At 43.5% G+C, this 15,915-nt stretch overlaps 1 protein-coding gene across 1 annotated transcript in view; it reads left to right on the plus strand.

Moving 5' to 3' along the window:
• The window catches only part of LOC102382917 (protocadherin alpha-C2), a gene marked incomplete at its 5' end in the record, with an annotated part of 148,455 nt that overhangs the window by 22,610 nt on the left and 109,930 nt on the right, over window positions 1-15,915 (plus strand). Inside the window, 1 exon segment of the mRNA XM_025191586.1 lies at window positions 5,055-5,153. Within this exon segment, the coding sequence (XP_025047371.1) occupies window positions 5,055-5,153 (99 nt within the window).

Genomic DNA, 15,915 nt, shown 5'->3' on the forward strand with positions numbered 1-15,915 from the left:
GTATGTACTATGCTTCCCATATTATATCTGTGTCCTTATATCTTGTTTTATATCTTTGTCCTTTTCAGAAAAGGACTGTTTTTTTTAATTAATTACTTTTTAGAATTAGGTGTCTTTGGTAAAATCTGCATGCTATGTGGGGAGCACCAAAATTCTTCTCTTGAGCTATTACATCTACCAATCCTATGGATTCATTTTAATTGCCTCTTTCATTATTCATTACTGTATTACTGTGTGATCTAAGCATTCATGTCATTTACCTCATACTTCTTTATACATAGACTATCAAGGCTTGATTGCTTTATTAAACTATGATAATATAATCTACATTTACATTAAAGCTTCCTGTTACCATCAATTCTGATAAGTTTCACTGCATCATATGCAGCACTGATACATTTTTCAGCCCACTGGGTGTGTCTACACAAGACGCTTCATCGCCGTAGGAATACGCTATGGCGATGTAGTGTCAGTGGGCACAAACCATGATGTCATAGCTATGTCGCCATAGCAACACACTCCCTCACTATAGTGCATTACTATGGCGACATAGTAGCTAAAAATAACTGTGCCACAGGCACGATGAGGTACGGGCTGTAATCCAAAAGGAAGTACTAAATGACAGCATAGTAACAATGGTGCCATAGGGGCATATGTAGATGTACCCACTCTCTTTCATGACCATAAAAGTATGCTGCACATACAGGCAGACAAGGTTCCTTGGGTGAATTTGATATCTTTTATTAGACCAACCCAAATGGTTGGAGAATAGTTATTAAGCAAGCTTTCGGGTTCAAAAACCCTTTCTTCAGGCTAAGGAAGCTGCAGCAATTGGTGTGTGCTCTTCCTGGATGGAATGGAATGCTGCACATACAGGCAGTTTATTAACCACATAGTGCACCTGAGGTGATTAAGAAGGTTAAAATAATATTGTCAAGCATGTAAAATTGAGAATTTCAAGGAGGCTTAAATGAGTTGGGTGTCCAGATCTACTTCTGAAAATCCCAATCTTAAAACTGAGGTCCTACTATAATTCTCTGTTCAGTACATCTTGGAAAGAATGGAAAAAAAGTGTTTTGTTAGCATCTAAATAAAATGACAACTTTGCTTTCTTTGCCTTAGCAATTAACTAACCACTTTTAGTCTTAGGTCTATTGTAACATCAGTAAAAAACTGGATTACAAATTAAAGGTAAATAAAAGACCATAGTAATTTATGTGGAATTTGAAACTTGGGGGTGGGAGGGGGTAATTTGCAGAATACAGAAAGATACAGATTTAGGGAAATAAATTATGTTTCCAAATTTATCTGGAGGTTATCATAACAAATACAAACTGAAAATAACTGGACACAGGGCACGTCTACAAGTGCTAAATGACTGCACAGTACCCATTTGTATTGTGCAGTCCTGGTGGCACATGGGTCATTTTTGACCCTACTGCGCAGTAGTGGCAGCATCACAGTTAGTGCTTGCTGATGCTACGTTGCCGTAGTGATGAGCAATGTCACTGTAGCTCATCACTATGACTACGTAGGATCTTGTGTAGATGCATCAACAGAGGGTTACATCCTATTTCTTTTTGACACACTTAAGTAGTCACAGGATAGCAATTTTTGACATTTACACAGTTTGAATTTTACTTCCACACCCAAAATTTCTCTTCAGACTGTTACCTTTAAGATGCTTTGGCATGAACAAGGTGAAACTAGTTATTAAGTTATGCAGAGGTTCAAGTTATCCAGTGTTTATCTACTAGAACATTAAATGAAGCACATATTGGCTCTGAATATTTACTAAATAACATGCATACTTTGTTACCTTTAAAAACCACTGCGCAAATATTTGCAACTTAAGGCACCTGAATGCCAGTGAAAGGCCATTAAAATATTGATTTGTATGTCTGTTGTTAGGCACCTAAACAAGGGGTCTGATTTCCATAGGTGTAAGCATGCAGCATCTCCCAGTTAAATAAATGGAAGCTTCTGGGTATTCAGCACCTTTGAGTAAGGCCACTGACTTAGCTTCATAAAGATGAACCAAGTAGCCTAATTTGGGGCACAAAGGGGCATGTCTACATGTTGCCATATGGTGACATTGCCATGGTGCTATGTTTTAGTACTTCCTTTTGCAAGAACTAAAGCACAGAGCAGTGACTGCCTGTACTGTTGTGCACATGGCGTCTGGTTAGATTTTGTAGTGGTGCACTAAAATGGGGGAGCATGCCACTATGGCAAAGTAGCTGCCAATCCCGTGTAGACTCACGTGATCACTATGTCACTGTAGTGTGCCATACGGTGATGTAGCACATCACTATGGCGATGTAAGGCAAAGTGTAGACATACCCAAGGTAAAGAGCACTCTGGCCCTAATGTAGCCAAGTCTTGAACATACATTTTGGTTTAAACATAGGAATAGTTCCACTGACTTTAATGGGACTATTTACATGTTTCATGTTAAGCTTGTATTTACTTTTTTGTTACATCAGAGCTAAGGTACTCAGCAAATTACAATGTCACACTGCCTTTTTTTTTAAAGGTTCATAAATCATGAGAAATAAATTGACTGAATTTCAAAATTGTCCCTCAACCCAAATTGAAATGAAACTCACTGTAATTAGTAGGAACTTGCTCTGCATACAGGGTGAATAAGGACTCTAGGATTTTGACTGAAGTCATCTTCATGATCAGGGAAAGGGATGATCTCATTTTTAAAAGAACAGGAACAGGCCTTTTCCATCTTAAAAAACAAAATTACAGGCATCTACTTTTCCCCATCATCCACTTGTATGTTTATGATAGATGATATCCATCAATTAAATTATTTGGTCTCAAGGCAGAGTTTCCATCATGTGACACTATTTAAAACTTAACGTTCCTTGTAGTTTGAGAAATCTAATTTTTCTTTCTAAATTTCTTGCCAAAAGCATACTGTAATCAGTGTAAGGTACTGCAAATTGCACTGGATTATGTGCTGATAAATAGATGCATGCTTAAAGAAGCCCAGGACTGACAGAAACAATTTATTTCAATGCTAAGGCATCATAAACACAATAGGGATTTGATGACTTACCTGCCATGTTACTGACTTTACATCACATTAATGAAAACAAACCATTTTGTAAAGACAGTATTTGTGTATTACATGAATGGCACAGAAATTGTGCATTGAAGTATTCAAATAAATAACAAAGGCTTTCTATAGATCTTAAGAGGACTGAAATATTTGCTGTAAAACACATTAGCAGAATGTGTTTGCATGATACATTATTACATTATCACCAGGGATTCTGTTTATTTTGTTTAAAAATACCTGATTAAAAACCCCCAAATCTGTGTTTTTACATGCTCAAAATGAAACACCACTCTGTGTGTGTGTGTGTGTGTGTGCGCGCATGTATGTATCAGTTGAACACAATGTTTTATTGATATCTTTACAACTTTAAAGTAACTTGGAAGTCTACCAGTGCCTCAATCATTATAATAAAATAAATTCTAAATACCTATATATTTTGGAATTTGATTTTGGTTTTTTTATCATACAAAATCAGAGTTCCCCTTGCCCCCTTTGCATACCAATATGCAGGTCCAGCTGCAGCTGTCCCCCCTGCTGCTTTGTGGTGCTGAGCAGCCCTGATATGCCAGTGCCCTGCCCCTTCTCATGCCTCACTCCAAGCCACAGCCCCCCGAGCCCTGCTGGTGCTCCTCACTCCCGACCCGCAGGCCCCTGGCCCCACCAATGCCCCTCACTCCCGACCTACAGCCCCCTGCCCCTCTAGCCCTGCTGGAAGGGGCCCCCAGCTACCAGGCCTATGGGATCAGGGCCAGGGCCTACAGACCCCTGCCCCCTGCCCTCCCCTGTAGCAGCAGCTGAGCCCCAGCTGCTGCACTTGGGAGGTGGTGGCTGCTGTAGCCAGAACAGAACTCAGAGCCCACCCCACCTCCCTGCAGGTGGCATGGCCAGAGCTGGGCTGACAGGAGATCATGGGAGGCGGGGGAGGATGTGGGCTGGCTGCTGTGGGACTTAGGGCTTCCTGTCCTGCTGCCCTCCTCCTGGGGACCTCTGAGGCCCAGCAGGTGGGACCTGACTTGGGAGGGCAGAGAATCTCAGTGCTGTTGCCACTGCCACTGGGAGCCCTGTGCTAGCTATACTGCCATGGCGTGGCACTCCCTGCCTGCCTGGCAGGAGTGGGGGTGGCTGTGGTGGCCCAGAGTTGTGACCCCTGCTGCTGCTGGGCCATGGCAATGCAGCTGGTGTGGGGCTCTTATTGGGGTGGTAGCACCAAGCCTCCTTGCCCTGCTCTGCCTTCCCATGCAGAGTCCTGCCTACTGGGCAATGAAGGCCCACAGGGAGAGGGCAGGAGAGTAGGAGCCGGGGGCCTCCCCCAACCCACACATAAATCTGGAGGGGCATGTGGACCCCCATGCCTTGCTCCCTGGGAGTGCATGCAGCAGTGGGGAGCCAGCCCCCTCATTGCCCCTGGATGAGCCACCCGTGGCTCCCTCCCAGTTCACCAGCCAGGCCCCATGGCCACACATTCCTGCCCTGGCCCCAGGACCCAGGCCCCACATACCACCCCAGCTGGGCAGTGTCCCCAGTCACAGCTGCCAATCCTGCCCCATTCCCTCCTCACTGTGGGAGCCTCAATGTGCCCCCTTGCTGGCTCCCATGTTGCTTATGCCCTCTAGTAGCTCCAGACTTACCTGCAGGCAGCTGGGAGAGCTGTTTTCCACCACTTCCTGGCTGTATTGTGGGACATGTGTGCACCCGCATACATGCATGTGGCACCCCTTGTGATCCACTTCCCCTAGCCCCAAACAGCCCCTTGCAGGCTAGAACTCTGCCAGCCTGCAAGGGGAACCCCATGGTTTCCCACATTTTTCTCCTTTAAAGGAGAAAATCCACATTTTTTGAGTGAACAGAAAATCCAGATCCCTGATTATCACTTGTGCAATAATGAACAACTGTGACCTATGACTTTAGAGGAATACCCAGAAAAGCAAATGTTGCACAGAAACAAGACAGATAGGAACAGTATGATCTAATCAATATGTATATTTATTCAGTGCTGTGCATATGGAGGAGGCAGGAGTCTTACGAGGAGGACCAGGAGGACCTGAACAGCAGTGGCCAACAGTCTCCAGTGCAACACCAGGTTAGAATCTGAGAGTACTCTCATCTGTTAATGGGATAGTGGGAAATATAATGGCTACATCCCTTTTAAAAGAGGTACTCTTGATATTTGAAATGTACTTTCCTCTTTCTTCTTTGAGGATATGTCTACACATGTGCTTTATTGTGGAGTAGACTAATTAACTGCAGAGTAAAGCATCATTGTGTGAGTCTATACATGCTGTTAATTTGAAATAGGCTTACTGCACAACAACAACAACAAAAATTAAGAGAATTTTTTGTGTTCTAAGCCAAATCAGTTCCAAATCTGTGTCAGTCGAAAGCCATAAGTGACCCTATCACTGGCAAGCATCCTCCACCCCACCTGGGGCTTAGGTTTAGTAGTTGCTTAATGAAGTACTAACTAAATGTTCAGTAAGTAGTTACTGCACAGTAGTGCTGGTACACAGTTATTTTGTGATACTTATTGCACATTAGCCTAATAACACTGTCCCGTAGGCAGTTAGCACAGTTTTTAACCACCACACTAATGGACAGTAAGCATCTTGTGTAGATGCTCCCAGTGACACTTTCCTGCACAGCAGATTAATCTACTGCACTGTAAAGTGTCTTGTGCCCTTGCAGCTGATGCTTCTTTCCTCCTGTCCCCTATACTCCCTCCCGGCTGCAGCATGGGTACAGCTTCCAGCCACTGGGGAGTTGCACCAAGGATGGGCTGCTAGAAAGTATATCCATGCTGCTAGTACTTCTCCTTAGCCCCCTACCCTCCTGCCTCCCAGCTGCGGCACAGAAGTAGCAGCAGTATGGATGCAGCTTCCAGGTGTCTGGCCCTGGTGTATTTCCCCACTAGCTGGATGCTGTACCTATACCCCAGCTGAGTAAAGGGGCTGGGAAGATGATAACAGTGCTGGCGCAGCTCCTAGTTGTGTGACCCCAGTGCAGGTGCAGAGAAAGTCATCTGCCACCAACATGCCATGGAAGTCACCTGGCCCATATCAGACCAGAAATACTTGAAAAGTCTACCAGCCACTGGTTCAGTTTATTAAGTATGCACCAGTTTTCATTTTTGTTACAAATATTTTACTGCTCAATTCAGCTAAAAATTGCATTGGACAATGAAAGCCAAAATGGCAAGCAATGATATTGGAAATAATTCACAAAAAAAGTATTTTAGCCCTCTGATTAATTAAATATGGGATGAACTTTAGGGTTTCAGCAGGGGACTTCAAGAAAAAAAAAAAGAAATAAATTCCCACAGTCTGCCCCAAGTAAGGAACTGCAAATAGCTGTACCATCCCAGAAACAGATAAGAAGATGAATTTTGACTGAGGCCACATACAGGCATTCATTTCTACTGAGAGAACTGCAGCTCTCCCACTAGAAACCACAAGCTACAGGTATTCACACAATCTCTCCTGGAACAAAGTTGGTGGTTCTGGGAGAAAAATAACTCATCTCCAACCCAGTAGAGGTTGTTCCTGAGAGTCTCTTCTGGGAGAACAAACTCGTATATGCTTCCCTGCCGCTTAACTCCTTCCAGGGACCATGAGGAGTTGAGCAGTGTGGAAATGCCTGCCAGAGACCAATGTCACTCTAGTCTCGGGGGCACAGGAAGTACCTAGTGCTCATCTCCTCCCAGTCCTGGGAGGAGGTGAAGTGATGAACAAAGTCTCCCGTGCGTTCCCAAGTCTGAAGTCACTCTGGTTGGAAGAAGGCATGGGGTGCTGATGCTCCTGCACTCAGGAGGGGAGGGGTGAAGTAGCCACCTGCTGCTTCCTGCTAGCTCCCCAGACCAGAGACCCTGGTCTGAGGAACAAGGATTTCCTCACTGCTTCACTGTCCCTGGGAATAGGATGATTGGAGCAGCCACTGTTCATTATGCTTTCCTCAGATCAGGATCACTCAGTCTTGAGAAGCCACACAAGAAATAGGAGAGAGAGGGCAGTTGCAGGTTGAATGCATTTATGGCTCTCTCTCTTGAAAACTTTCTTAAGGGTGGAAAATTGCTTGTCTGAATGCCTGTTCAGGGCCTGAGAGCCAACATTCCTCCCATCCTCCACAGACTTAAGTTATTTTACTTTTTCTGTGGAGAAGGATACTATTTCCTTACAGGGCAATACCAGCTCTGAATAAATGAGGAGGGAGAGGCTTGGAAAGCCAGAGTTCTTCTCACTGTCCAACCCCTTTCTACCAACTACTTGCCTATTTGTTGCAGTGAGGAATAGTTAGCAAATCCCTGTGTGCTGTCTGCTACAGCCAGAGTCCAAGTCTGGGCAGTGTCAGGCAAATGAGCTGAAAGCAGAGGGAGTCTTATTTCTCTGAATGTCCAAGCAAGGATGTGACAGTCTAGTCCTTTCTCTAAATATACATATAAATATATGGGCAGATCCTCAGCTGTCAAATGCAATGGCTTCTTTGACTTCAGAAATTTTAAAAAACCCTCATAAAAATAAAGGGCGAGAATAGAAAACCTGGATTCACTTTGAAATCAGCAGGGCTGCTCACTCGAGTGGCTACTCACCAGTCTTAGTAAGGGTTTCTCAATTTAATCTCAAATAACTAGATAAAAAGATATTTTTGAAGGTGAAAATAAAGTAAGTCCTTCCTGAGGCAAAACATCCCCGCTGCTTCACTTAAATGCAATATTTTTTTGCTTGGATCAGGACCGATTAAAAACTGTAGAACTCCTACAGTTTGCTAACATCTACACTTGCAAAATATGAATGAATAATTGTGCTCACTATTTGTACCTGCAGAATAATTGTCTGCATAAGCAAATTGGGAAATCACAGACAAAATTGGCCCTTGTTTCAAATTACTTAATTTGCCTGTGCTCCTATTTCAGGCGAAGCCTTTACAGGAATAGTGGACATGTGCACATTGTAAAGGGTGTGTAAACAGCTGAGTCTGCATTTGAAAATGTTGCTTCAATAAGACTTGGATATTAACAATCAGTGTGTTTCCCTTAGGGCTTCAGCTCCACTAGTCAGCCTTGACTGAGAGCTCAGATCATGACCTCATTTCTGACATAGAGCTCTTCTAGTTGCTGGTACAGCTTTGTATCAAGTTATTTTTTGGCTTGGTTTAGGCAATTTAGATTTCTAAATACCTGGCTGGTTCTTTCAAGTCAGGTACCTAGTCATCCCATAGGTGACTGGTAGAGAATGCACGGGGGTGCATGTGCCCCCCCCCCGATGAGGCCGGTGCCCCCCTGATGGCTGACACTGATGCTGTTGGCAGAGCTGGGGCCCCCCCTGACAGGGCCACCACTGTCTGCAGCTTCTGCAGGTGCCCCCCCAGATTCAGGAGGCACCAGTCACTCATGCGAGTACCCATTCTGTGCCTGTTTTGCACAATCCTAATACAGCTCTCCCAGAGGGTTGGTCACTCATCACTGTTGTTGGGTCTCAATCACACTAGCCCAACATAGATTCATAGATGTTAGGGTCGGAAGGTACCTCAATAGATCATCGAGTCCGACCCCCTGCATAGGCAGGACAGAGTGCTGGGTCTAGATGACCCCAGCTAGATGCATATCCAGCCTCCTCTTGAAGACCCCCAGGGTAGGGGAGCGCACCACCTCCCTTGGGAGCCCGTTCCAGACCTTGGCCACTCTAACTGTGAAAAAGTTCTTCCTAATGTCCAGTCTAAATCTGCTCTCTGCTAGCTTGTGGCCATTATTTCTTGTAACCCCCGGGGGCGCCTTGGTGAATAAAACCTCACCAATTCCCTTCTGTGCCCCTGTGATGAACTTATAGGCAGCCACAAGGTCGCCTCTCAACCTTCTCTTGCGGAGGCTGAAAAGGTCCAGTTTCTCTAGTCTCTCCTTGTAGGGCTTGGTCTGCAGGCCCTTAACCATATGAGTGGCCCTTCTCTGGACCCTCTCCAGGTTATCCGCCTCCCTCTTGAATTGCGACGCCCAGAATTGCACACAGTACTCCAACTGCGGTCTGACCAGCGCCCGATAGAGGGGAAGTATCACCTCCTTGGACCTATTCGTCATGCATCTACATATTCCTGCTTTTCCAAGGTTTAAACAGGCCACAGCACTTGCTGTTTTCTTGGGTTTCTGGCAGATTTTCTCCCTCTTTCATTCTTCCCCAGTTGGTTCCAAAGACAAGCAAGACCCTTCTGCAATAAAAAAAATTGCCTGATAATTCCTTCAATCTGTTAGTAGGTTTCTGTGAATCCCCCACAGAGCCTCAGAGCACTGAGTCTCTAAGGCTCTGTGGTTTCAATGCCAGTCATTAGCACCTGAACTCTTTGTTTGGGTTTTTGAGAAATGTCACTGTTCCAACACTCTTCTCTACAGACAAACTTGGACATACTGCTTGCCCTGTGCTTCAGCCATCCAATTGTCCCTAAGGTGCTCCCACTTAAATAACAGTCATGAAGATTTAATGTCCTTTCTTTTTTTTATGTCCTGGATACATATGACACTGCCCTGGCATCTGATTAACTCCTCATTCCCTGTAAGTGAGTCAACAGTGCAGCAACGTTATAACATCAGCCAGAATTCATTAGCTGTAATAGAAAAAATCACCAAATTGTCATATCCCCATAATAGTGCAGAAAGGGAAGTATAGTTAACCCCAAGCCTAATATCAAAGCCTCAATAGCTTATATACAACCATTTCCAAGTAACTTAAATAAAATAAAAGTTTAGTTGATTTAGGAAAGAAAATAGAGGGGGAACCTCATACATACAAATGTTAATCTGAATATGATTGTGGGGTTTTATTACTAGAACAAAAATGTTCTAGGTGGTTTTGAAACAAAAGGGGTGCAATTTCTCTCTTTCAAAGCTCATATTCTAAAAATATAGTAATAGCTTAACTAACCTACTAGAGAGAACATAGGTAGCAAGGATCTAAACTCTGATAAAGGAATATTAGTTACACAATAGGGCAATTTTAATATCCCAGAGTCCTTTGGCCTTTTTCAGTTACAGTTTGCTGTCTGTTTCACAGGCCAAGACACTTACATATATTTTGGCCCACATCCACAAGAGTACTTAAGGACTGCAAAGTTGAATGTTATAAGGCGTAACTTTTAGGAGTTTGGCTCAGTGCCCTGAATTAGGCATTCAGCTCACTATTTAACATGTAGAGAGGATGAGCTCCATAAAAGACAGCATGGTAGGTGGGAAGTTGTCTTTGCTAGTCAACAGAAAATTCAGAGGACAGAGCTTATCTTAAAGCTTGTCTGTCTCTGAGATTTATACACCTTGGGAATCACAGCCTAAAGCCATCTTTTGAAGTAAGGAGTCCACGTAATTATTTTCCAAAAAACAAACAAACAAACAAAACAACCTCCCTCCCCCAAACCCAGCAAGAGTGAAATCTTTCCTTGAAAATACAGCTGGTTGAGGAGCTGCTTCCCTCACATCTTTTATATAATAGCTTAGTGCATTAATCAATTAGGATGTGAAAGACCTGGGTTTTATTCTTTTCTTTGCCTGAAAAGATTCCAACCCACATTTTTGGGACGTGCCCCTATTCATCAGGTTGTTGTATGCCCTGGCAGAGGGTATGGTTGGAAGACATTTTCTCATTCCCTCCTATGGAAACTATTGCTTTTTGCATGAAAGACTTAAGGGGTCATTGGGCCTGAGAGATGTGTAAGCCTGAGCATGACTCTTGCTCTTAATGCTTAGAACACTCAGCTGGTATGGGAAGCCTGGGTTTCTGTTATTTGAATTAAGGACAGTTTTTTTGTTCATGTAAAATGAACAAGCTGTCTAGAGAGGACTTGAACCTTGGCTGTATTACTTCCAAGTGGGTGCGCTGGGCTGCAGCACCTCCTCTGTTAGTCAGCTTTAATAAAAGGCATGAGTTCTCCCACACTAGACTAACTGGATTATGACTCCTCAAGTGTGTGAGAGAGAATAATCTCTAGTTTGTGGATCCTGAAGGGGTTTAAGAGTTAGAGAAATGCTGAGAGACTCAGCATTAGTAAGATTGAGCCACTTCTGGCTGTGGCCACAAGCAGAGCTTTAGATGTCTGGGAAACTTTAACTTTCCCATTATTATTTATACTATTTATATTATTCCCATTATTATTTAACTTTCCAACATTATTAATGTTGAAAGTGTCAGCACTTTTGACCTTTTAGGTGCCCTTAAGGTTAGGCAGCAGCTGAATGGGGGCTCTGAGGTTCTCAGTTTTGGGCGAAGGCATCTAAATCCTGTCTAGATCATATATGTGTCTATATCCTTCTGTAATCCTAGGCCTTGCTCCTTAATGTCCTAGAACAACATATCTGAGACCAGTGAACTCTTTAGTTTGGTTTCTGAGTTAGAAGTCCAAGTTGCAGAAACCTTTAATATTAGCTTCAGGAAATTGCTCAGCTTTATAGGAAGACCAGCCCTTTAAGAAGCTAGGGAAGGTAAAACTGGTTTGAAATCCATTTTAAGGGGATCAAGTTTCTTTCAGGTGAATATTCTTCCTGCACAGAAAGAATCTTTTGTTTTCTTTCTTTCTGGCTTTAGAGGATTAATGACCCCTGAAATAATGTAAATGATCCTTGTTAGCAGGTCTCAGGCAAAATTCCTTCCAACTGCTTGTTAACAGAAGATATGGGTTTCACTACTCTTGAATACTAAATAGGTTATGCATGTAGAAATGTCCCTTAGGTTTAAAGATAACACAATTCAATAGGTTTAGTACACCACATATATTTTCAAACATAGGTATTTATCACAGTATTTTGTAAGTATTTTACATCTTTAAGCTTCCACAAAACATCCTATTTCAACTGTGTTGCCAATGTTCTGCCACTCAGCTTCACGACTGGTACCATTTTTGATCCAGTTAAGACATTTTGTTTTCAATTTAATACCTGACTCACTTCCGATAATTACACTGAAATGACACAAGTACAGATACGCCTTATGTGTCATTTACATCTTAACTGTATTAAACCTGTACCCAGTTAAATTCTCAAATTAAATGCTCTTTATCTCTATTATGATCGACATATGTTGCAGCTGCAGCTCCCTACATCACCCTACTCCTGCTTAGTGCAAACCACTTCAAATCCTGTTTCACATACACAGGCTCCATGCAGTTGTTCTACTCAATTGATTACTCTCAGCTGTTTTGTCACTTAATCATTCATTTAATTTAAGTCCACAAAAGCCTCAGATAAAACTGAAGGAATCAGAGAGTTAATCAATGGAAGCATTAAAATGATGTCATAGGAATGTTTTTAGATGAATGAACAAGTCAAGTGTTACATCTGTAAATCTTTAATTCTAAGTGCATAGTAGCATTCAAACACCACCATGATGTATCAGTAAAATATATTTCAAGTCAAATCACCAGTGGCTTTCAAGATAAACCTCTCATTGACTTTTGTGGAAATTTCACCCATGAAACTGACAACAGAACCTTGCCACTTTTTTTTATTTCCTCCATGAATTCTTATGCAAATGTGAAGATTATGCTATGACTTGAACTCATGCTTAGGGAAACAAAATGTCCACTGGTCTAAGTTTAGAATGGGCCATCAAAATTCACTTTCAAATGTTTAACTTTTCTCCAGCTGCATCATAACTGTAATGGTACTTAAAGAGAGGATTTTTTTGTTATATTTTGTTTCTTTGCTTGAGAAAATAATTATGGAAGGCATAACAAACATTATACCCCGACAAGGAACTCTTTTAGACACTCAGATAAGAAGCTATGTGCTGGATGAATATTTCATTATAATGTTTTTGTATGTATTTTGGCTTAAGTTCTCAAAGAAGCATAAAGGATTTAGGTACCTAATTCCAATTTCAGTGGGAGATGGGCATGAAAGTGAAATCCTTAAAAGGATTTAGGGCATGTAGTTCAGTGATGGAAGGTTGTTGCAGGAACAGCCCTGAGAATGCCCTGCCCACCTATGTTCAGAACTCACTTGGGCACTGTAGGCTGCAAGCACAGGAAGTTTATCAAAAGCGGTTGCACAGCTTCCTGTTCCTTGCTTTCAGCACTTCATCACCCCACCTCCTCTCTCTACTGCCCATAATTAGTCAACAACAGGAGAGACAAATAGTCCACAGACAGATTCCTACAAGGGCTATACTCAAGAAACAGAAAGCATAATGAACATGCTGCAAAGTGTAATGTAGGCAAGGAGGGAAGTCTCATGTGGAGTACTTCAGGTGAGGGTTCTATTTTGTAGCCATGTTGGTTTGAGACAGAGAGATACATAAAGCTCTTGGGTCAGAAGCAATAGCTTTTATTAGACCAACTAAATAGTAGCAGGAAAATTCCTCTCTTTGTGAGCTTTTGGGCGCATCCACCCTTCATCAGGCTAAGGAGAATTAAAAAATTGTAAAAGTTCTCCTAGGTAGAAAATAAACTCCATTTTGCACATGGAAGGAAGAGGATGGAAGTTTTTTCCCCTGGGTATCTGAGAGTCCTTTTGTGAGAGGGTGACCCTCAGGGGTAACCTTAAACAGCAGCATGGCTAGACTATATCCATAAAGTGCAATCAAATACCAAGTATTCTGGAAAAATCAGCTCTGGGTGTCTCAAGCTGAACACTCAAAACTAGTGGATGCTAGAAAAAATAGTCCTTAATCGTCCTGTGCTTCAGAACCCTGTCTGAAAATATATAATAAAGCCAGTTTGCTCACAGGACTGTTACGAGATAGATTTGTTAATGTTTGTGAGCACTCAGATAAAGTGATAAATGGGCATGATGGAGGAAAAACATAAGGAAAATAAAAATTCTGTATTGAGTGAAGTTTTTAAATTAAATGTAGTAAATAAGACATGGGGTCAGGCATTGCATATGTTTGAGAAATATTGCTCTCCATTCAGAGAGCACTGTCCACACTGTGCAGTGAATAAGAGGAGGATCTGCTGAAAAAATGAGTACATGATATATATGAGCATGTAAATGAGGGCTGTAGGTGAACTACTGGCATCTCTGAAGTCCACGGCAATGCTCTCACTGAATTTTAAGTGAGACAGGATTTAATTCTGTAAAATAATGAATAGACACAAGGGGCTGAATTGGTTGTATATACAAACTTAATTCTGAGGTAGTTGAACTTTTGAGGGGTTCATTTAATAATTTTAATGTTTTGTTAGTGTGAGGGGTTTTATATAGTAGCCTAATGTGGAGGTGTCAAACTTACTCCGGGCCCTGCGCTAGTTCTGGGGCCAGCAGCAGCAGCTGGACTTAACAGCGGGGCCAAGTAGCGGTGGCAGCAGGGGTTGGCAGTGGCAGGAGCATGCAGTGGTGACGGTCCAGCAGCAGCAGGACCAAGCAGCAGCAGCAGCAATGAAATCCACCAATGGCAGGGTGGTGGCAGAACCAAGTGGCCACAGGACAAAAAGGACTGTGCTACACAGACCTTGCTTACCCCCCTGACACCAATGGTCATGTCTAGCAGGGCCTGCAGACTCCAAATTCAGCAGCAGTCCATGCCCCCTGACCATACCCCCAACTTCCAATAGTCTGCTGGTAGCCTTGCAAGCTGGATAGAACAGCATTAAGGACTGGATCCATCCTTCAGGCCCTGTGTTTGATGTGCCTGTCGTAATGGTTCCTGGGTAGAGTAGAGGTATTTCTTGTTCTGCCTTATTTTTTCAGTAAAACATACTGAAAACCCCCCCGACTAGCACATGGAACCATATTGATCTCAACATGTTTTGGCTTGGAAGGGAGGCAGCTATTATTCTTTAGATCTACTGCACAGACATCTATCACTTGAACTAGGTGAATAGTTAGTAGGAGCAGGTTGCTATCACCTAGGTGAGTGGTTTTCTACCTGGAGTCTGTGCCCACACTTATAATTCAAAGGTGTCCACACCTCCATTTGAAATTTCCAAAGGGGTCTGCACCTGCATTCAAAATTTTTTAGTGTTGTAGTCATTTTAGCAAATGAAAAAGGTTGAAAGCCACTGACCAAGGTCATGGCTGTCCAGCTTCTGGGTGTTCAGGGGCCACATACCACATGGGTGCCCCTTGGCTCCCACCTATAGTCACATGCCCTGTAGAGGCAAACCCCCTATGCCCCCCTGCACAGATAGCCCAGGTGCCCCCACATGGCATGTCCCCTCCACAGCCAAGAGAAGGAGTTATTGCACATGCAGCACACTTGACTGGGAGAGGGAGGAGCTAGGCTGCCTGTGTTACAGAGCTATGCATACTGCTCATACATTGAGGAGGGCACTGGGCAGCCCAGCTCCCCCACTCTCCCAGCCGCATGCATGGAAACTCCCTCCATCATGGCTGTGCAGGGGAAGCCAGGCTGCCTTGGCTATAGAGCTGTTGTGAAAAAGGTGCTGGACAAGCCGACTGCTCCCCTCTCCCAGTGGCGCATGCCACACAGGCAGCACTCCCTGTCCCAGGACAGGCTGCCTGGCTGCCTCTGTATATCTCCTCCCTCTCAACCCACTGCATGCACAGCCCAACAGCCCCATCTCCCACCCACCTGCAGGATCCTTTTTTGCCATGTGTTCAGCTTGAGCAGGCCAGCCCCATCCTGGCTGCAGTGGCAGGGAAAACAGGGAGGTGGAATGGCAGCCCAAGAGAAGTCCACAGATCACATACTAATCCTTGGGGGTTGCATGCAGGGGACAGCTTTGACTTAGGTAGTTCAACCACTAGAAAAGGAAGAGGAGCACAGTTTGCCAGGGGGGTTTCATAGCCGTTTGCTGATAGCAGATGCATGTTATAGTACAAGAGGCCTGGGTTCAGTTCCCAGTTTGAAAAAGAATGTACTTTAACAGTTATAAGCCCTTCTGCTCCTGTGCCCTACACCTAACTCCAACACTTGTTC

The sequence above is a fragment of the Alligator sinensis genome, unplaced genomic scaffold (genome assembly GCF_000455745.1).
Source record: "Alligator sinensis unplaced genomic scaffold, ASM45574v1 scaffold1205_1, whole genome shotgun sequence".
In the NCBI taxonomy this organism is placed as follows: domain Eukaryota; kingdom Metazoa; phylum Chordata; order Crocodylia; family Alligatoridae; genus Alligator; species Alligator sinensis.